General features: G+C 34.5%; 1 protein-coding gene across 4 annotated transcripts in view; it reads right to left on the reverse strand.

Moving 5' to 3' along the window:
- Positions 1 to 24,028, reverse strand: part of IBTK (inhibitor of Bruton tyrosine kinase) — a 90,367-nt gene that overhangs the window by 47,139 nt on the left and 19,200 nt on the right. For 2 of the 4 annotated variants that reach the window (XM_042986719.1, XM_015541069.2), the window contains exons 5-16: positions 19,457 to 19,567; positions 18,165 to 18,335; positions 14,587 to 14,704; positions 14,322 to 14,502; positions 11,985 to 12,108; positions 9,831 to 10,008; positions 6,616 to 6,790; positions 4,787 to 5,386; positions 3,499 to 3,585; positions 2,377 to 2,459; positions 2,254 to 2,291; positions 1,684 to 1,780 (exon numbers count right to left, since the gene is read on the reverse strand). In XM_042986719.1, coding sequence (XP_042842653.1) covers positions 1,684 to 1,780; positions 2,254 to 2,291; positions 2,377 to 2,459; positions 3,499 to 3,585; positions 4,787 to 5,386; positions 6,616 to 6,790; positions 9,831 to 10,008; positions 11,985 to 12,108; positions 14,322 to 14,502; positions 14,587 to 14,704; positions 18,165 to 18,335; positions 19,457 to 19,567 — 1,963 coding nt within the window. Of the gene's footprint in view, positions 1 to 1,683; positions 1,781 to 2,253; positions 2,292 to 2,376; positions 2,460 to 3,498; positions 3,586 to 4,786; positions 5,387 to 6,615; positions 6,794 to 9,830; positions 10,009 to 11,984; positions 12,109 to 14,321; positions 14,503 to 14,586; positions 14,705 to 18,164; positions 18,336 to 19,456; positions 19,568 to 24,028 lie in introns of all 4 variants that reach the window. The other 2 variants (XM_007090145.3, XM_007090144.3) reach the window with 1 other exon arrangement.

The raw sequence follows: 24,028 nt of genomic DNA on the forward strand, positions 1-24,028 counted from the left end.
ACCCAAAACAATCTACAGATTCAATAAAATCCTATCAAAATTCCAATGGCATTTTGCACAAAACAGAAAAAGCAATCCTAAAATTTATATGGAACCACAAAAACCCTGAATGACAGAGTAATCTTGAGAAAGATGAACAAGGCTGGAGGCATCACACTTCCTAACTTCAAATTATGTTGCAAAGCTACAGTAATCAAATACAGTGGAACACAACACGGAGCCCAGAAATAAATACTCATTTTACAGTCAATTAATCCTCAACAAGGGTATCAAGAATACAAAATGGGAAAAGGGTAGTCTTTTCAATAAAGGGTTCTAGGAAAACTGAATGAGCAAATGCAAGAGAATTAAGCTGGATCCGTACCATATAAAAAAATTAACTCAAAATGGATTAAAGATTACACCTAACACCTGAAACTGTAAAACTCGTAGGAGAAAACAGGGAAAAAGATCCTAGTCTTGTAAATGATATTTTGGATATGACATCAAAACCACACACAATAAAAGCAAAATAAGCAAGTGAAATTACACGAAACTACAAAGCTTCTACAAAGCAATGTTGAAAACAATCAACAAAATGAAAGGCAACCTTCAGAAAGGGGAGAAAATATTTGCAAACCATATCTGATAAGGGATTAATATCCAAAATATATATATAAGAAACTCCTACAACTCAATAGCAAAAAAAAAAACAAAAAAAACAAAAAAAAACGCACAAATAAACTCAGCTAAAAAATGGACAAAAGAGCTAAATAGATATTTCTCCAAAAAACACATACAAATGGCCAGCAAGTACATGAAAGGTGCTCAATGTGAATAATTATCAGAAAAATGCAAATAAAAAGTATAAAAAGTGAGAGGTGCCCTTACACCTGTTAGAATGGCCATTATCAATAAAACAAAAGATAACAAGTGCTGGCAAGGATGTAGAGAAAAGGGAACACTTGTGTGCACTACTAGCAGGAATGTAAAATGATATAGCCACTATGGAAAACAGTATGGAGGTTCCTCAAAAAATTAAAATATAACCACTGTATGATACAGCAATCCCACTTCTGGGTATTTAGCCAAAAGAATTGAAATCAGAATCTTGAAGACATTATCATGTTCACTGCAGCATAAGTAATAACAGTAAGGATATAGAAATAGCCTAAATGTTCACTGATGGATGAATGGATTTAAAAAAATGTGGTATATACATACAGTTGAACACTCCATCACACCTATGACCAAAAATACTTTGTAACTAAAACATCAGTGTATTGCTTGACAAAGTATATAAACATAATCTCTTCATAAATTTTGATTCAATTCTTCGTCTAGTTCTTTTCCCTCAGATATATTATCACAAGGGGGAAAACAAACAAGAAAAAACTTTGTAAAGTGTTTGTCAAAACCATATTCCATATCATCAGTTCCTCATCTCAATCACGTAAGTAGTAGGGTATGAAACTGTTCAATCTAATCTCAACCATTATATATAATTCTTATAGAACTCATTTTCACAGAGGTAATGAAAATTTTCTTTATCCACTCCTTTACTATTAGTAATCATCCCTACTGCTTATTCTAAATTAAGCCTCTGTTGATGGCTTATTTCAATTAGATTAGATTTAAGATTCATGTTGATTTTGCCATTATTCAATTATATCTTAAACATCTAAAATGTCCTCTTATGAATACCTTTTATCACCATAGCTTCATCAGTATAGAGGTAGTCCAAAATAACTTTCAGTATGTCAGAATGTATTGGCATTTCCAGAGCTGTACAAGTGGAAGCCTAAATAAAGTAAAATAATTAATTTTAAACTACAAAAAACTACATTCTGACTGGTACAGAAAATTCTGAACAGGAATCACATCAAATGCAAAAAAAAAAAAACAAAAAAAAAAACAAAAAACCAACATTTATAAAACACAAAGCTAAAATGACATACGTTTAATTTTAAAATGCCTTATAACATGGAGTAGCAAGAAAAATTGAAACAAAAACCAAATACACTGGTATTCCAAATACACATCTAAATAATAAAGGGGAAATTTTGATTTAAGAAGCCTTTCTGCAATAAGTTTTAATTCTAAATGCTGCTATTTTCCAGCAGGCTTCAGCATAAATCAAGTTTAATACAAAAATAAAATTAAGTTAAAATACCAGGCTCCCATTTTAAATGTCTTTAGTATATTATACTAAACATATAAAATATATTTTAAAAAGTATGATTACCAGCCATGTGTTTTCAACTTAAATCTTACCTCAATCCATGAGCTACTCAGCATACTATGAAAATATTCTGAGAAAACAAAAAGTACAAGCTATTAGAACAGTAAAACAATACTAAAACCAACAAATCAGGAACTAATAAAAAGTATATTTACCAAGTCTGGCACAAAGAACACACTTATGACAAGGAAATTCCTTTCCATCCACTGATTTCATGGTCACATCACATAGAAACGAACTGAAAAAAAATTTTTTTTAATTGAAGCAAGAGTGATTTCTTTACATATTTAGCAAGTAGAAAATTTATTATAGGATTTGGCTTAACTTGATTTTGTCTTAATTAAAGATAGCAGACAACAAACAACTTGAGGGCATACATACAAATAAAGTACTTCATCTCCTTCCACTGGAGGAAAGATAAAAAGGGCCTTATAATAAAGAATATTTAAAGGGAACTGAATACAGATAAATATTCAAGAACAGACTTCTAATTTTCCTTTTTCGGTACAGGCCAGACCAAGTTTTAATAATATAATAGTAAGTGACATCATGATCAAAGGTCTTTAAGTCAGTTCCTTTTACAACCTATTCTTTGCTAAGCACAATCTAGATATCTCCATAGTTTCTTTCTCCAGAACTTTTCACGTACAAAGTAAAAATACCTAAAAACAAAAACTTTTTTATTTTAATATGTATGTATTTTTGGGAGAGTGCAGGTGGGGGAGGGGTGCGGGAGGGAAACAGAGGATCCAAAGTGAGCTGACAGACTGACAGGAGCGAGCCTGATGTGGGGCTCAAAGTCAGGAACCGCAAGATCACGACCTGAGCGGAAGTCGGACGCTTAACCAAGCAAGCCACCCACATGCCTCACAAAAACTTTCTAATAAATTATATTCTAAATATTTTTTATTATTAAAAAACTTATACTAAAGGAAATAATCATCATAATGATGCAGAGGCATAATTAGTTTGGTTTTAGGGTAACACTATCTCCTACCTATTGAAAAATACAAAACTTGGGCCAAGAAAAAATAAAAATTTTTTTCATTTATAATGAAAAAACTGTTAAAAAACTGTTAAAAAACTGTTTAAATGTCTTACTGAGAAGTTAATATTTTATCCACTTACCTTAACAGTTCTCCAATATTTCTAGAAATAAAGACTAGTAAAGGTATCTATTCACATATTTTGTTTCATATGTCAGTAAGAAGTGCTCTGTTTTCATAGTTAGGTTCAAAATCTAGAGATGAAAAGTCTGTCTTCATTTCCTAACTTACCATTTTTTCTGATTTAGCTTTGATTTGTTACCAGTTTTCTTCTCAATAACATTAATTTTTCCATTTTCAAATCTGACTCCATCTAACCTGTCAAAGAGTAGATAAAAATTAAGTTGATGGACCAAAACGAAAATCCAACAAATTACAGTACTTACATCTGAACCTAATTATATAATTTATATCACCTAGAAAAGTATCTCAACAAACCCTACTCTGTGATAAAAAAAAAAAAAGTACCATATATTCTCCTTCAATTTTAGTTCAATTCAAAGTACAGTTGACTTGTGAACAATGCTGGGGTTAGAGTCACCACCAGCACTCCCTCCAAGGAGGTGATATCTGCATATAACTTTGACTCCCCAGAAACTTAACGACTAAGAGCCTACTGTTGACTGGAAGTGTTCCCAGTATCAAAGAGTAGATCTGTTTGTATGTCTGTGGTTTGTATGTTATATTCATATACATATTATATTCTTGCAATAATGTGGAAAAAAGAAAATGTTAAGAAAAACATAAGAGAAAATACATTTACAGTACTATACCGCATTTATCACAAAAAATCTGAATACAAGTGGATCTGCACAGGTCAAACCCATGTTTCTCAAGGGTCAACTGTATATTAAATATCATCACTGACAAAAAACATATATCAAAATCATACCACAAAGCCCATTAGTGTTTTTATATAGGAAACAAGATATACACTCTTCCTCTGCTCCTACCCCACACATAAGGTTATACTTTCACAAGCAATATACATACTTTAAGAAAAACAAGAATTCCAAAGAATCTGGCTTATATGACAAATACTGTCTTAGGCATTTTACACATGCTATATAACAAAACTACATGAGATCACAATTATCCACCCCATTTTCTTTACTGAGAAACTGAAGTTCAAAGAAACTAAGAAATCTTGGCTCCAGCCAGTCATAGTAAAGAGGCACATATAGGTATTTCTAGTTCAAAAGATAGTTCTCTTTCCAGCATACCACACTGCCTACCATTCCAGATCCCTGTTATACAAACACCATAGAGAGTTCAAACCGACTAACAGCCTCCTCATCCTTTAATGTTTTAATCCTCATCCTTTAATGTTTTAATCCAGTGAGTCCTGCAGAGATAGCTTTAGAAGAAAGGAAAGAAAGAACATATCCATGTACCTCCCTCTACAAAGGAGGGTTGGGGAGAGAGTTGGGGGAGGGGAGAAGAGGAGTAGACAAAAAAAAGAATTTCTAAAAGAAGGACATAATGAGGTTCAAGAATAGATATTAAGGAGAGGCCATACCTACTACTCAAATTACTGAAACCAAATTTCTTTGCAACATTTTGCAACATTCTTACAGGATCATCTTCCCCAATACTTTTCCCTTTATTGGAAGATTTAGGTTTGCTTTTCTGCTTTTCATTAACTATGTGAGCTTGATTACTTCTGTAAACTTCAAATGCTGACTTCTGATTATCTTCATGGCAATTCATTTTATTTGAATGAGAATTCAGAGCGCTCTGATATTCTTCTGGTTTTTTGTTTAAGTTTATTCTTGGTGTGAAGCCATGAAGTAAAAAGTCACAAGTATCTGTGTATATAAATTGTAAAAGGTACTCAAACAAGTCAGGATGAACCTTCTCTATCACAAAGAGATGGCATCCTGCAGAATCTTCATCTTTCCGGTAAACATCTGTAAAGTCTAAAGTAGTCCCATCTGAAAGAAACAATTTTTGAAAAAAGTCAGAATGCACTGCCAAAATATATTTATGTGCAGGGAAGATTCTATTGCCAACTTGAAATGTCACATCATGTATGTTGTCCGTTTCATCTGTTTCCCTTAACAGTTTGCCAAACTCTTCAAAAAAGGATGATGAAGATACAGCTGGAATTTCATAAAGGCTAGAAATGAAACAAAAAATCATTTTTACTTTCAAGAAAATGAAAAAAAAAAAAAAAAGCATCCCTAGCCTTTTCTCCTTTTAAAGTACAATTTCTTTTTTAGTTACAAACTTACAAGACTTTATATCTGGTATTTCCTAAAATATAAGCATACTGCACAGTCTTAGATACTATATTACTCTTTAAAATGTTTCTATTCCCTTTTCTATTTTTCTCCTAAACTAAAATGACAAGATTTAAATTTTCCTTTAAAAGCAGCGTTTTCTATTTCTATAGGGAAACACTAGGCTATAAATCCAAATGACCACTTCATAGAAATTTTCTAAGTGACTGTAACACAAAGAACTATAAAACTAAAAACATCCAAAAAAGGGTACAGTTCTCAACCTTTTCTTTTGTATCCTTTTATTCTTTATCCTTTTAAGTGAAGAAAACCAAATATACAAAGAAATGAGCAAATACTTCAGGTATGATCCCAGAATAGGTCAGAAACTCAGGAAGTAAAGATAAACACACACACAGACATACAATCACTCCACAACACTGATTGTTTCAATACTGTAAGAATGTTATCACACCTTCACAATCCACATTCCACCCTTCCAGGTAGGGGAACCATCCTCCCAGTTTGTCCTGGATTGAGGGGTTTTCCAGGAGATGAGGCTTTTGGTGCTTTAAATGGGACAGACCTGGGCAAACCAGGTTGGATGGTCACCCTGCTTCTAGGATTTCTTCCCAACAGTACCCTATAAATATTTATTAAATATTTAATATTTATCTTAACCTGTCATCTCTCTACCAATGTGACTTAGGAAAGATTTGCACTGAGAGTCACACTACCCTACAGATGACTATATACTACCTCTTCTTTTATTAATTTTCATATTCAAGGGTTAGATATTTTTTCAAACTACATAATAAATATTTATATTTCTCAGAATCTGGGAACCTAGAGTACATCTTAAGTACTACAATATAAATAAATATTGTGCATGTACATATGTATCTTCAGTATTTTCAATAAATATCAGTTTACAAACGAAAAGAAACTCTCATCATTTCCTATAACAAATTCCACCTTTGAGTTATCCAGCTAATATGATTTTATGTCTAAAGTCTCTTCAAGTCTTGGCAAAAGCAGTTCAATCAAATTTGTTCCAGCAGCTACTGAAAACAAAAGAAAGGGATTATTTCTTCTAAAAAACGAAATTTAATATATACAAGTGTACCTTGTTTTAGGATCTGACTGCAGGATTGCAAAGTTGCATCCACTTGGATCTGTGCTGACACTAACAGCTCTATGGGCAAAAGTAAGTTTCTCAAGTCGAATTCTTTCATACACACTATTTATATCAGAGACACAAGACACATCTGATGAGGAATTATGAAGATTTGATAAAATCTCTGCTAAAAAGAAAAATAAATAAACTTTCATTAATGGAGGCTTTATTGAAGTTATTAAAATGGTTTAAGAGTAAAGAAAATAGAAAAACAACTAGAATATGGAAATATCTTTCATATAGAAGTCAGTCCTCTTGAAGAACTATATCCTCCTTCTCTTCAACACAATTTGTACCCTATGTACAGGTATTAAACAGGAAATTTTGGTGAGTCCATTCTCAATTATCCACAATTTCATCCCTTTCAGCAAAAACATCCTCCACACTGCAACCAAAGTTATCTTTCTAAAAAACAAATCTAGTGTTATACTGGCTTCTAAAATTCCTCAGCTTGCATTAAAAATATGTAAATTTAGCATCCTCATAATTTGTATGCTTGTTTGTTCCTCCACTTCCTTCTCCATTCTTCCATTTATTCAGCAAATATCTGAGTGACTACACTGTGCTCCTGTGATACAGTGATCATCAGTCTATCCCTTGTGATACAGTAGTGATGTTAGGCATGTCCCTACCATCTTGGAGTACACAATGTAGCAGAGAAGACAGATGTTTAAACAAATGATTGTATCATTACAAGTCAGATCAAGGCTATGAAAGAAAAGTATGAAATCTGCATGCAAAGAAATGACTCCAGCTGCAATATGATGAATGTTGGAAGTAATTAAAAATAAAAACAAAGAGATCATTTAGGAAATGACTTTAATAAGAATCCAGAAAAAAATAAATGATAACACTGAAGTTACTGTAGCAATGAAACTCGAGACAAGTGGAAAGATTTCAGAAATACTTGAGACTGAAGTGAAAAAACTTGGTGACAGATTGGATACAGGGATGGGGGGGGGGGGGATGTGAGGTGTCAAAGATAACCATTTAGTTGGAAAGAAAACATTGCAAAACAGATGTGGGAGCAGAGATCATGAATTCAGTTTTAGACCACTAAATATGGCTAAGATACAATTCCAAGGACTTCCTACATTTACAAGTCAAAACCTGCATTTTGGTTACTCTCTCAAATCCACTCTATTTCAGTCTTAGAGGCCTTTCCTAATCTTACTCTGATACTCAAGTTATTTCAGTTTCTGTGCTCTCAAAAAACCTAACATAAATATATTAGTATTTTTAAACTGTAAATATTTATATACATGTCTACTATCCCTACAAACTTATGAGTGTCTGAGAACAGGGGCCATCTTACATATATTTTGTATCATTAAAGCATAGTCCTATATCTGGCATGTAGCAAATATACTTTAAATGTTTACAGACTTGCATAATCTATAAAGAAATAAAAGAAATACAACAAATCATTAATCACCCCACTGTGGCTTTATGATTTCGAAGAATGTTTGTAACTGTCTGAGTATAAATGTGCTCTATATATGTTTTAGCATACAACAACTGATTTATTTATTCAATGGATAGCTTAATAAGGGACTACTATCTGTCAGAAAATATGCTGAATGCTAAGGATACAGTAAAGCAGTTAAGGTCCTTGCCATCTTAACAGTCTGATAGGAAAAAAGCATTAAAAAAATTAGTCACAAAGATAAATACATGAAAACAAATAAAAATGAACTGCATCATGAAAATACAAAGGGAATATGAGAAATGAAATCGGGTACCCTCAATTTAGATTATGGGATCTGTGAAAACATTTCTGACATATAAATTAAGCTGAGATGTGAAAAATTAGAAAAAGCCCTGGGACTACTGAACAAAACTGAAAATCTGAAGGTCAATGTGACTCGAGAGTGGTAAATGAAAGGGAGAGAAATCAAGATGATTTCAGAGACACAGACAAAGGTCAGAGCAAGGGCTGTAGAGGCCATGTTTAGCAAGTGGAGAAACCATTAAAGAGTTTTTAAAAACACAGGAATATTAGAATCAGATCTTAAAAGATCGCTCTGATAATCAGTTAAGAACAGATAAAAAGAAACAAGAGTACAAATAAGGCAACATATTTTTTTGCAGTTGTCCATGTGACATGGGCTATGGTGGGGCCAATGAACTGTGAAGAAGTAAATGTATTCTAGTTTCTCCAGAAGAAAAATCAACAGAGAATAATTATAATGAAAGAAAAAAGTTGCTAACCTAAGTTAAAAAACAAAGCAAGTAATCCAAACATTTATAAATTTATTATCAGAAAAAATTAAGAATGAACTATAGAATGAAAAACTTCTATTTTCAATGGTGGCATCTTAAAGCTATCCTTTATATTCATCAAGGAATGAAATAAAACATCTCTATCTAGCAGCTGTTTAATATAACTACCTTTTCTTTTTAAAATTCTCAATAAATACAAAAACTTTATTCTTCCCATAATTTTCCCTTAAGTCATGAAATGTACTGTTTAAAAACTTTAACTGTATATATACATGTAAAAACAAAAGTACAAGCCACTCAATTCTCAACGTAGGGAGGAAGAGTAAAAATGGAGCTTGGAAGATGGTTCAAATGCATCTGAGGGGCACCTGGGTGGCTCTGTCAGTTAAGCATCTGACTTTAACTCAGGTCATGGTCTCGCGGTTCATGGGTTGGAGCCCCACATTGGACTCTGTGCTGACTGCTCAGAGTCTGGAGCCTGCTTCGGATTCTGTGTCTCCCTCTCTCTCTGCCCCTCCCAAACTAATGTTTTGTCTCTTGCTCTCTCTCAAAAATAAACAAACATTAAAAATTTTTTAAAAAAAGAAAAAAAAAAAAGCATCTGGGAAGCTGTTTTTTTTTTTTTTTTTTTAAACTTTACACTTCCCGGCCCCTTGAGCCAAGGCTAGCAACAGTGTAATGTTCTATTAACAGTAGTGATCTTCTATTACTGATAGGAAGGAGCCGTGACCTCAAGATCTACTGAGACAGATGAAAGGTTGAAAACTCGATTTAAGTGGACTGAATTCACTCTGCTTACCTGCACACACACAAACCACAATCAAAAGAGGAGACCTAAGGGTAAAACCTAATAATACTTGTCAAACCTAATGATAAATACTTGCAAAATTAAAAAGTTAACTGAAAGGTACTTTATGTGCTACTCACGTATAAGAACTGACCTTTCTTTTCAGAATTCTTTCTTTTTTCTTCAAACCACTTCCCTTTAAATCCTTCTCCATCCTGCGTGACAAATAAAATGTCTTTTCTATTTAAAGCAATATCAGAAATGAACACCTGGCGTGGATAGGCCCATCGACACTGCTTCAGGGAACTGCTGACTGATCTCCAGCAAAATACCTAAAATCAAATTACATTGGAATATAAATATATTCCCATACAGCATTTGAACAACCAAAAACTGAAATCAGGAAAGAGTATCTATAAAATAAAAGTTCTAATTAATGTTTCAATGTTCATTCTTCTATGGAAAAAAGATACTATAAAAATCTATTTTTAAAGAACTGTGTCTTCCAGAAAAAAGTCTATCAAACAAATACGAAGCATTAAAAATATTTCAAAGACACTCCTCTTAAGAAGAAGTAATCTTCAGTATTACTTGTTTTTGGCAAACAGATTTGCTACAATGATAAAGAAAAAATTATGAAAGCTAAATCTTAGATATCAGACTTGTGCAGTACCATCTATTTGCAAGAATGAAAATCACCCTATGAAAACCCAAACTTTAACTCTCAAAAAAAAGATGTATGAATAACCCAATTATAAAACTAAAACAAAATCTTAGAGATAGAAAACTCATAATACAGTTATGGCTTCCAAGTGGTTCTGCAAATCTTAGTGTTCCTGAGAAATGGTTTAGACGCTGATGCTCAGGGATGGAGAAAATAATGAGAGGTGGGGTGCTGAGTTTCACAATCCAGCTTTATCCAGAGCAGCAACTCTTGTCTGCTTTATATATTTGCATTCCAAGAAAGATCTCATTTGAAAAATTAATACTGCTTAGTTTTAGAAGTTCAATCCCCTCATAATTAAAAAAACTAAAAATGGTTATCTGCCAAGGTCACTCAAATTTACATAAAAAAGACTGTACTGATTGATTCCTTCAGAGCTTGGTTTTCATACTAAGATTCTAATTTTGCAGAAAGTAAAAATCCAGAGGTATAAACTAGATCCATATTAATATGAATGAAACATATCCTAGAGTCAAATGTTTTTTGTACTATTTTGTGTAATCCCATGCCTCTGCTTCCATTAGTACAAATTAGAACTCTAATTCTAATATACTTCCCTATGTTAAAATGATCAACTATAGGTTTATATCTGTTCAGTACCAGTAGGTGGAGCTTTATGATTAATTCTTCAATTTCAAAAATGTCAAATTTTATAGCACTATGTAAACCTCAGAAAATATTCTCATTGTATGTTTCTACTTCATTAACAAAAAGCAATCTGTGTTTTTCTAGCCACAGTGTAAAATTCTTTATGTTACTAATGTATACTTTTAATTTAACAATTTCATTAGAGAAATGTACTGACATATTTGAACAGGGAACTAAAATTAGAACTCTACTTAAATGGAGAGAGATTAGAGAGTCATCATATAGTGATCTAGAAATACATTATCTTTTATATATGACAGTTACAGCCTCTGAAAATACACATACATGTATATTTGTTTAAAACTAAATCTGGAGAAGGGCAACTAGGCGACTCAGTAGGTTAAGTGTCTGACTCTTGGTTTCAGCTCAGGTTATGATCTCACGGTTTGTGAGTTCGAGCCCAACATCAGGCTCTGCACTGATGGTATGGAGCCTGCTTGGAATTCTCTCTCTCCCCCCTTCTCTCTCTGCCCCTCCCCTGCTCACTCTCTCTCAAATAAACTTAAAAAAAAAAAAAAAAAAACACTAAATAGGGGGAAAACTTTCTAATTATGCACCAAATTTTTATTACTACCTGTTTAGCTATTACTTTTTTTAAAGAGTAGTTACATATATCATATCTATTCAACTTGACATCTTTATCAGTACTCAGTATACATATCAAATAATCCATCAAAATCCCGTATTTCCATTTTAAGCACAGTAAATGAAATCTGGAGCTACAGTTTTAACTAATGTTTCACAGGGCAGCTTTGTTAATGTCATCAAACTTTCCCTGAAGTACCAGCTCCATACTAATTAGTACTAGATGTCAAAAAGAGAGAAATAAAGTCAATAGAAATCATTATCATGGTAATTCATGTTCGCATTATCAGATCCTCTACAGCTATCAACTGAGAACAAAATTACTACATTTTTGCATAAATATACACTCACCCTTCCAGCTCCATCCATTGCAAGAATGCAGATTTTCTGACCTCCATTTTCCTTCAAATTTTCAGGATCAACCTTGTATTCCATACGCCCCCCAGAAACAAGAACTTTTTTCAAGTTTAGTTGCCTAGGTGAAAAAAAAATTCTACATTAATATGTTCTCTAAAATACACATGCTCGATTTTAAAGAAATTACTATTCAAACAATAATCTAGGGTGATTATTGTGAAAGGTAAAGGAAGATGATTTGGACTTTGGTATCCTTAGTCCCTTCTTTCCATAAGTTTCCCCTACATAATGGCCATTTCTTTTTATAGCAAGTCCTTCCCTCCCAAATGCCTCTACCCACACATATACACACATTTGACACTTAAAGCCCCACTTGCTAATGCACACGTTCACTCTATTTTAAGTAACTGATAAAACTAAAAGCTCCTAAGTATATTTGCAATTTAACAGAAATGAAAAACTAAATTCAAAATGAAACAAATTCTTAATTTCAAATATGGACAACCCTAAACAGCTACAGCTACCAGGAAAATCATTACTAATTTAATAACACATCCACTAGCCATTCCATTATATCTGCACATGTGATATGCCCATAGCATTGTGTGAAACCTACTGCTAGTCCAGTCATTGTACTCCCTTTCAGATATTTTGCTTGCATTAAGATTTTTTATTTTTTACTTTTCAAAATTACTATGTTGTAACAATTTGTAACAAAAGAATTTTCTTAGTTAGAAACTTGGCTATAACATATTTACACAATTTAATGTTATTAATCAATAACAAAATCTAATATCCAAAAAAAACTACCTCATGATCAGAAAAAAAGCTAGTCAGTTCCAAGAAACATTTATGTTCACACTTTCATGTTTCTAAAACTGAAATATGACCTACAATTAATACCCTTCCAATTGTTACACATAGAAGCTAAATTGTGGCAAACTGATAGTTGACATTCTCTGCTCATAAGCTAATTTCATGGATGGAATCTGTTTATGAAGTACCATCTCATTTACAATAGCAAAAGCACATTTTGTGGCATTTCAAATTAAATGCCTGATTGCTTATTTAAAAGTTAGATGGCTAATCTTTAGAAATCCTGCACACTATTGCTTCCACTAATTGAGCTATACTCTTCCAGGTAGTTGAATTTCATCTTATTTGTTCCAAGATGTATTTCTCTACTTGTATTTATTACTGTAATTATTGAATAAGATAACATATAAGCCAATAAAATATTACTCTTAAAAGAATGTTTTTTTCTGAAAGTTGAATACTTTGGAATGACACATGAAATATGTAAAGCAAAAAGCTGCCATCAAACCAGAAATGGATTAATCGACTATATAAGATTGAAAATGTATGAAAAGTAAAGGACTCTTACCATATTAATTTATCTCACAATCGTTTTAATCACTTGCTCCTTACACTGTTCAAGATGAAATCAGAGATGACACCTTCTGGGTATGGCTTATGCATGAAAGATAGGGAGGGAACTCCAACTGGTGGACCTAGTGATACTTACACCTTAGTTCTAGGATTCCCTGCTTTACCTGGCTTTTTGATGAACCAACCAACTGCTGCTAAATTAACTGCATTCTACTAGACTTACTTTCAGTAACAACAGGCTACACAAATATAAAGATAAAAAATATACCACTTAGTTATAAATACATGGACTGAATCCTTGGTATATGATTAACTATTTTTTTTTAAATAAAGAAGTGCATAACAAAAAAAAAAGGGGTACACATGAACCAATGATGATTGTGTCACAAACCAAGAATTATGATTAATCTAGTTTTGGGTACCTGAAGCATTAAAAAAATGAAATTTATAGGTCACCCTTAACCATATGTTAAACATAATTCAGAAATACTGCTTTATAATTTACAGAGAATTTTAATTTTTTAATGTTTGTTTATTTTTGAGACAGAGAAAGACAGAGTGTGAGCAGGAGAGGTGCAGAGAGAGAGAAAGAGACACAGAATCTGAAACAGGCTCCAGGCTCTGAGCTATCAGCACAGAGCTGGACATGGGGCTTCAACCCACGAACCATGAGATCATGACCTGAGCCAAAGTCAGACGCTTAACCCATTGAGCCACCCAGGTGTCCCTACAGAGAACATCTACTACATACATTCCCTGGATGCTTGTCAAAAGACTAAGGTCATCAAATGCAAAAACCCTTTCCTTTCAGATTTAAATTTTCTCCATTCCACTTTCTCAATCCGACACTTCAGATCATATAGCATAAAGCTGATAATCAGAGTTTTGCTGGAAGAGTTGAGTTATTATTAAAGTGAGATTTCTTTACAGAAATACACTTACTTAGAAGCCATCTTCTTGCACTGATAGTCTGTAAGTAAGTAAATATCTCCCCTCGTGGTAACACAGACTGTGGCCCCATCACTTGCAGCAACCAAAGACAAAGTGATATCCTTATGATGAAGGGCAGAGACCTGACGAGGAGCAGTTACATACTTTTCTCCATTGGGATCTGGCAAATAACCTAAAAAATTGCACAAATAAATCACAAAATATCCACTTTAAGAATTCAATTTTTTTTTCAGACATTGTCATCAAGATTTCTTACCCAGTTGTCCACCATTTAGTCCCATAGTGTAAACAGCTTCTCTAGTCCATAGCACTGTATGAAACCTGCCTGCTGCTACTCCAATGACTGTCCTTCCTTTCAGATATTTTGCCTGCATCTATTCAAAAAGACAAGACAGCAGTTTACTATGTATCTATGAACTAGTACAATTTTTACAAGATCCAGTTGATGAAGGTATCAATATATGGCATACTCACCATCAGTACCCCCTCGTTCTAATGACAGAATTCACTAACAGATCACAGCACTAACACTGAGACTCCAACTGTTCTCAGAACACAAGACATTTTGATATAGCCATTTTAAGTCAGCAATTTTAACATATAAAAAATTGGCATGGTATACAAACCAAATCATTCAAACTATCAACAAGCAATATGCAAAACAGGCATTTTCATTTCATCAGAAAATGTAGTACTTTTAAATTTGACACATTTAGGGTCTTTCAATGGCACTACTGACATTTTTAGCCAGATGACTTATTGACATAACATATCATACTGATTGTTGTGCAAATATTGGCACATTCAGGGTCTCTCAATGGCACAACTGACAGTTTTAACCAGATGACTTATTGATATAACATATCACACTAGTTGCTGTGCAAATACTGAACCACCCTCGCATCCCAGGAATAGCCAAAGCAATCCTGAAAAAGAAACACAAAACTGAAGGTATCACAATTCCAGATTTCAAGTTATATTACAAAGTAGTAATAATTAAAACCGCATGGTATTAGCATAAAAATACTCATGTATCAATGGAACAAAACAGAAAACCCAGAAATAAATCCACAATTATATGGTCAGTTAATCTTTGATTAAGTAGGAATGAAAAAACAATGGGAAAAAGACAGTCTCTTCAAAAAATGGTGCTGGGAAAAATAGACAGCTCCATGCCAAAGAATGAAACTGGATGACTTTCTCACACCATAAACAAAAATAAACTCAAAAATGGATAAAAGACCTAAATGTGAGACCTGAAGCCATAAAGATCCTTTAAGAGAATACAAGCAGTAATCTCTCTGAAACTGGCCATAGCAACTTTTCTCTAGATATGTCTCCTGAGGCAAGAGGAATAAAAGCAGAAATGAACTACTGAGACTATATTAAAATAAGTTTCTGCATAGCAAAGGAAACAATCAACAAAACCAAAAGGGAACCTACTGAATGCGAGAAGATACTTGCAAATGACATATCTGATAAAGGGTTAGTATCTAAAATATATAAAGAATTGACACAATTCAATTCCCAAAAAACAAATGATCCACTCAAAATGGGCAGAAGACATGAACAGACATTTCTCCAAAGAAGACATACAGATGGCCACAGACACATAAAAAGATGCTCATCATCAGGGAAATACATCAACACTACAATGAGATATCACCTCACACCTGGAAGAATGGCTAAAAACAAAAACACAAACAATTGTTGGCAAAGATGTGGAGAAAGGGGAACAAACCCTCTTGCACTGGTGTGAATACAAACTGGGGCAGCCACTGTGGAAAACAGTATGGAGTTTCCTCAAAATATTACAAATAGAACTACCCTATGATCCAAGAATCACACTACTGGGTATTTACTCAAAATTTAAAGGAATACATGTACACCCATGTTTATTGCAGCATTATTTACAATAACCAAATTATGGAAGCAGCCCAAGCATCCATCAATAGATGATTATTCAGCCACAAAAAAAAAAAAAAAAAAAGAAAGAAATCTTTCCATTTGCAACAACACAGAGCTACAGAGAATAATGCTGAGCAAAATTAGAGAATGACAAATACCATATGATCTCATTCACATGTGGAATTTAAGAAAAAAAATGAGCAAAGGAGAAAGACAGAAATCAAGAAAGAGGTTTTTAACTATAAAGAACTGAAAGTCACCAGAGAGGTGGTGGGTGGGTGGGGAGATGGGTGAAAGAGCTGATGGGAATTAAACAGTACACTTACCCGATTAAAAAAAAAAAAAGGAAAATGAAGAAAATGAAAAAAAAAAAAAGAAAAAAATTTGACATATTCAGTGCAGCTCTACTGACATTTTCAGCCTGATGATTCTTTGTTGTAGGGGACTATCTTGTAAATTACAGGTTTAGCAGTGTCCCTGGACTCTACGTACTAGATGTCAGTAGCACCACTCCCACCCCTACCCACAGTGCAACAACTAAAAATGTCTCTGCACATTGCCAAATGGCTCCTGGAGATGCAAAAGTAACCCCAGTTGAGAATACTGGGTATGTCCAAAGCTCCAAGACAGCCACACAATGAGAATAAAAACAGAAATAAAATCTACCATTTCTAAAGAAATCTACAAAATGATTAAATATCCACAAATTCCACACTATAGAAAATGGATCTTCCAACCAAAAAGTACCACAGATTGGAGAGTACCTCTATTCCTGAGTAATACTTCCTTTTGATCCATTATTCATCCACAATGGAAAAGCATTAGATTTAATAATTTAGTAAATAAAAAATGTATATCTAATAATTTTAGTTTCTAAGTTTATGCATTCATTTTGAGAGAGTGCCACACGTGCGTGAGGGGGAGGGGCAGAGAGAGAATCCCAAGCAGGCTGTGCACAGCATGGAGCCTGATGTGGGGCTCAAATCCACAGTGATATCATGACCTGAGCCAAAATCAAGTCAGATGCTTAACCAACTGAGCCACCAAGGCACCCCATATACCTAAAAAATTTAAATCCAGAGGATTAAACCAGTAAAGAAATTTAACCTCTGAAATACAAAATTTTATGAGCTGAAAACACGTTTGTTATTAAGTGATGATTCTAGTAATATATTAATTTAGAGCACCACTCCTAGTTCTGTGAACTAGGTCTGTGAAATTGAGCAGTGGTGGCTGTGCAAATGGGAGCTGGAAATTAGAACAAGTAACAGTGGCTTTTGAACGTATGTCCCCGCAAATAATCTTGCCAGGTAGGATTTCTGTGCAGAGGCATATTTTCCATGAGCCCAATAAGCTCAGGCTTCTGGGTAACTCATTTGGATAGCCCATTCTGCATTTATAAATTTCATGTCTTTTCTTAAGGACGCCCTCAAAATTACTTGTTTCAAACCCCAAAAATGTGGATCCCCCTCTGTTTGTGAATACTTAAAAAGATGAGCGGCATCTGGGTGGCTCAGTCGAGCATCTGACTTTAGCTCAGGTCATGATCTTGTGCTTCACAGGTCCCAGCCCCGCATCCGGCTCTCTACTGACAGCTCAGGGCCTGGAGCCTGCTTTGGATTCTGTGTCTCCAATCTCTCTGCCCCTCCCCTGCTCACATTCTGTCTCCCTCTCAAAAAAAAATAAACATTAAGAAAAATTAAAAAAAAAAGCTGAATCAAAGGCAGTTTGGGGCCTAATTTCCCAAGTGCCTTCTTTCTTACTCCAAACAAGTGCTAATTTATACTATGCTTAATGATTCCTGTGAAAAATAAAGTATATACCATGGAATATAAGTAAAATAAGTTGCATATCAATATCTTCCATCTTTTTATCCACACAGGTTTTATAACAGTCATCTTGTTGTTTTAAAAAAAAGAAGTTTACCTGTCTGGGTACATTACAACTGGAAGGTGGAGGAATAATTCCTAATTGATGAAAAACATTTAGTCCAAATGTATAAACACATCCATCTTCAGTCAGTACAACAGTATGATCCTTTGCAGCTGCCACCTGGGAACAATTATGACCACTCAGTCCTTCCACAAGCCTAGGGATCTACAAAATAAAATTAGCTTAGTATAATATATTAGTCATTTATACAAAAATGCAAATAGAATCTGGTGATACTGTATCCAAAATGACAACACTGATAAATGGCTGTATCTATCATAGGTAAACCCTACAATTCAGCAAGGGACAGGTGAGTTTAATAGGATATGGACATTGGCTTATGAGTAAAATACAAAATCCCAGCAAGACATTTCAATAAAATAATTCAGTCCAACAAATGATTTTTGAGCCCTTATCATACACCCAGTGCAAATTTGTTTGGTATAAATATAGGCAGCTCTTCAGCCAAAGTATTCAAGTACTGAAGAAATAAATAAAAATACAGGAAAATACAGGTGTAAGGAGTAAATGAGTTTTTAAGTATAAAAAAAAAGTCTCTGACACAACATAAATGAAGTATCTGATAATGCCTATAATCTCACAGGACTGCTGTCAGGCTTAAGTTAAGGTAATAATACTGCATGAAAAGTATGACTGATGCCTAGAACATATAAACCCTCAAAAAATGGAAGCTGTTGTCATACCTCTCTATTCTTTGTAAAGCACCCTGTAATAGATGACAAATATACCAGTAATCCCTTCAAAAAAAGTTACCTTAAAAATACCTACTCAGGCAATTTTATTGAATGTAATGATTAGCAGGTTTCTTCTAATTAGCACTAAGTTTTAGTAGCTTGAGAGTCAATTTTGTGATTATACAATGAGAATAAGGGCTCAACTTTTAGACCACAAATACTCTGATGAGAAGTTAAAAAAAAAAAAAAACAAATCCAACTACTTTAAGAAAAGCATTTTACAATTAGTCTGGCTTTTAAAATCTCAACTATGGAATTATTTTAAAGCTTATTTATACACTCTCATCTAAGTATTTGCTATAAGCAAAATATAATTTTTCTATGATGCTTTAGAATTGTGCATATCAAAATCCTATTAATTTGAACATGATATATACCGGGAAACTGATTTTTTTAACTATATTATCAATTGGTATATAACTCTCTGCTTATAGTAGGTTAAAAATAATGTTTGTTTTTAGTTAACAGAAGCTTCCAGTTTATGGAAATTTTACTGAAGTTACCTAAAATGAGTAATGACATTTCAATTACCAAGCATGTCTGTTCATCTCCATGGCCTAAACGTCCTCCAGGACCATGACCACAGGTATAAACCTGCCCTTTCTGAGACAGAAATACTGAGTGAAATTTACAAAGCACCACCTAAGAGAAAACAAGAGAATATTATTGAATTTCTCTGAATAAAATAGGTTTTATTTTATATAAAAACACAAACTACAGAATACTGCTAACTTTACACTGGATGATAGTTATGTGTGGATTTAACTTTTCTCTACTTTGTACATGTTCTGTAATAAAAATTAAAACTATATATGCTTTATTTTAAAACTATCCCTAAAAACACTGATAAATAGGAAAAAGAACAAAGAAATTAAGCATATGTTTCCCACAGAAGAGACTAAACAAAGGGAAATATAAATATCAAGTGTTCAACACAAAAAGCAGTAGCCAGCAGTTTCCCAGCTTTATAAAATCCCAAACAAGAACTGGGCAATGCAACATGAAACACAAAGATTAACAACTAGCAATATATGTTATTAAAGCAAACAGTGAAAATGCCTTAAGCATATTTTTTAAAAAACATCCTATGTTAGACTGGTGGTTAGTATGTCCTTTTAATATCTCTGATTTTGTCTAATATGTCTTTAATATCACTACATGGATTTAAATAATTTTATATTTATTTTCAAGTTTTACTCTTTTCCCCACTTCCTTTTTTACCTGCCATGTTTCCAACATCCCCCTTACCCTCTTGGTCCACACACTTATATACTCACAAACTCTTACCAGAAGATAAGGGTACTTAAATGACTGAACTTCATCAAAAGGCAATTAACAGGAAACCAAAAGCAGTTTTAAATACAGGCATATCTTGGAAATATTGTGGGTTTGGTTCCAGATCACCACAATAGGGAGAATTTCTCAGCAATGTGAGTTAAATTAATTTTTGGTTTCTAAGAGTACATAAAGTTATGTTTACACTATACTATAGTCTGTTAAGCATGTAATAGCATTGTGGCTTAAAAAAAAAAATAACGTATATACCTTAATTTTAAGAATACTGGGGCCCCTGGGTGGCTCAGTTGGTTAAGCAACCGACTTCGGCTCATGTCATGATCTCGCAGTTTGTGAGTTCGAGCCCCACGTCGGGCTCTGTGCTGACAGCTCAGAGCCTGGAGCCTACCTCAGATTCTATGTCTCCCCCTCTCTCTACCCCTCCCCTGCTCACGCTCTGTGTCTCTCAATAATAAATAAACGTTAAAAAAATTAAAAAAAAAAAAGAATACTATATTGCTACGAAGTGCTAACCATCATCAGATCTTTCAGCAAGTCGTAATCTTTTTGCTGGTGGAGGCTCTTGCCTCATTGTTGATGGCTACTGACTGATCAGGGCGGTGGCGGCTAAAAGTGAGGATGGCTATGGCAATTTCTTGAAACAAGTCAACAATGAAGTTTGCCAAATCAACTGACTCTTCCTTTCATGAACGATTTTTTCGGTAGCGTGCGATGCTGTTTGATAGCATGTTACCCACAGTAGAATTTCTTCCAAAACTGAAGTCGGTCCTCTCAACCCTGCCACTGCTTTAGCCAACTAAGTTTATGTAATATATTCTGAATCCTTTGCTGTCATTTCAACAATCTTCAGCATCTTCACCAAGAGGAGATTCCATCTCAAGATACCACTGTCTTTGCTCATCCATGAAAAGCAACTCCTCATCCCTTTAAGACTCATCAGGAGATTGCAGCAATTTGGTCACATCTTCAGGCTCCACTTCTTGTTTTAGCTCTCTTGCTACTTCCACCACATCTACACTTACTTAACTCTCTCAAACTCATCCACCAAGGCTGGAATCAATTTCTAACCTCCTGTTCATGTTAATATTTTCACCTATTTCTATGAATCATGCAGGTTCTTCACGGCATCTAGGATGGTGAATCCTTTCCAGAAGATTTTCAATTTACTTTGCCCAGATCCACCAGAGGAATCACTGTCTATGGCAACTATACTTGCATGAAGTGTATTTCTTAAATAATAAGACTTGGATGTCAAAATGATTACCTTGGTCCATGGGCTACAGAATGGATGCTGTGTTGGCAGACATAAAAACAACATGACAACAACAATCTCGTGGTGGCACATCTCCATCAGAGCTCTTGGGTGACCCGGTGCATTCTCAATGAGCAGTCATATTTTGAAAGAATCTTTTTTTCTGAGCACTGGTCTCCACAGGTGGGCTTGAAACGTATATTTAGTAAACTATGCAGTAAACAGATGTGCTGTCATTCAGGCTCTGTTGTTCCAGTTGTAGAGCACAGGCAGAGTAGATTTAGCATAATTCCTAGGGGTCCTAGGGTTTTAAGAATGGTAAATGAGCACTGGCTTCAGCTTAGTCATCAGCCCCTAACAAGAGAGTTGCCAGTCCTTTGAAGCCTGGAAGGCAGGCATTGACTTCTCTCTAGCTATAAAAGTCCTAGACGGCATCTTCTTCCAAAAGAAAGCTGTTTTGTCTACGTGGAAAATCTGTTGTTTTGTGGAGCCACCTTCATTAATTCTCTTAGCTAGATCTTTGGGACAACTTGCCGCAGCTTCTACATCAGCACCAGCTGCTTCACCTTGCACTCTGCTGTTATGAGTACGGCTTCTTTCCTTAAACTTCATATAGCAAACTCTGCCAACTTCAAATGTTTCTTCTGCAACTTCCTCACCTCTCTCAGCCCTCACAGAATTGAAGAGAGTTGGGGCCTTGCTCTGGATTAGGCTTTGGCTGAAGCAAATATTATGGCGAGCGTTTGATCTTCTATCCAGGTGATTAAAACTTTCTCCATTTTGGCAATAAGGCCGTTTCACTTTCTTATCATTCACGTGTTCACTGTAGTAAGCACTTTGAATTTCCTTCAAGAACCTTTTCTTTGAATTCATAACTTGGTTCACTCTTTGGTTCATAAGGTCTAGCTTCCAGCCTATCTCAGCTTTTGACACTTTCCTCACTAAGCTGAATCATTTTTAGCTTCTGAATCAAAGTGAGAGACATGCAACTCTTTCACTTGAACACTCAGAAGCCACTGCAGAGTTCTTTTTTTTTGTTATTAAAAACAATTTTTTTCAATGTTTATGTATTTTTGAGACAGAGACAAATGAGCGGAGGAGGGGCAGATAGAGAGAGACACAGAATCCAAGGCAGGCTCCAGGCTCTGAGCTGTTAGCAGAGAGCCCAACGTGGGGCTTGAACCCATCAACCGCAAGATGATTACCTGAGCCGAAGTTGGGACACTTAACCACCGAGGCACCCCCGTTGCAGAGTTCTTAATTGGACTAATTATAATAATTTGTGTCTCAGGGAATAGGGAGGCTCCAAAAGAGGTAGAGACACAGGGAACAATGGACAGTGCAGTACACATTTATCAAGTAAGTTCATCATCTTATATGGATGCAGTTTGTGTTACCCAAAAACAACTACAATGGTAATATCAAAGATAACTTATCACAGCTCACCCAGAAGAAATACAGTTGACCCCTGAATAACATGGGTTTGAATTTCAGTGAACATCCACTTATATGCAGATGTTTTCCAGTACATACAGTACAGTACTTTAAAGGTATTTTCCAGGGCACCTGGGTGGCACAATTGGTTACATGTCTGACTCCAGAGCTCAGCTCAGGTCATGATCTCACAGTTTTGAGTTCAAGCCCCACCTTGGGCTCTATGCTGATGGCATGGAACCTGCTTGGGTTTCTGTCTCTCCCTCTCTCTGCCCCTCCTAGCTTGTGCTATCTCTCTCTCAAAATAAACAAACTTTAAAAAATAAATAAATGTATTTTCCTTTCCTATGACTTTGTTAATAATATTTTCTTTTCTCTAGCTTACTTTATTGTAAGGATATAGAGTATAATGTATGTAACATACAAGTAGTGCTATGTTCTCAGTAAGACTCCAAGTCAACAGCAGCTAAGTTTTTGGGAAGTCAGAAGTTATGCACAGATTTTTGATTCCATGAGGGGTCAAGTGCCCCAACCCCCAAGTTTTTCAATGGTCTGTATAATACTAAGGAAAAAGTTTGAAATACTGAGAGAATTACCAAAATGTGACACGGAGACATTAAGTAAAGAAACGCTATTGAAAAAAAATGGCAACGAAAGACTTAATGCAGGGTTGCCACAAACCTTCAATTTGTAAAAAATGCAGTATCTGTTAAGTGCAATAAAGCAAAGTGTAATAAAACAAAGTATGCCTGTTTGTGTACCTACATACTTAACCCTTCTGCCACACTTTACTATTTTTTTAATGTATCTAACATTCAGTGTATTTATTTTACCTTATATAGTATTTAAAAATTCTGTTTGCTTACTTTTAAAAATCATTTGCATTTACATTTCTTAGGCCATCTATAAATATTTCTAACTTTGGATATAAAAAAGGATTAAGAAATAAAGAAATCTTAGGGGCGACTAAGTGGCTCAGTTGGTTAAGCATCCCACTTCGGCTCAGGTGATGATCTTGCAGTTTTTGGGTCTGAGCCCCGCGTCAGGCTCTGTGCTGACAGCTCAGAGCCTGGAATCTGCTTCAGATTCTGTGTCTCCCTCTCTCTCTGCCCCTCCCCTGT

The sequence above is a fragment of the Panthera tigris genome, chromosome B2 (assembly GCF_018350195.1).
Source record: "Panthera tigris isolate Pti1 chromosome B2, P.tigris_Pti1_mat1.1, whole genome shotgun sequence".
In the NCBI taxonomy this organism is placed as follows: domain Eukaryota; kingdom Metazoa; phylum Chordata; class Mammalia; order Carnivora; family Felidae; genus Panthera; species Panthera tigris.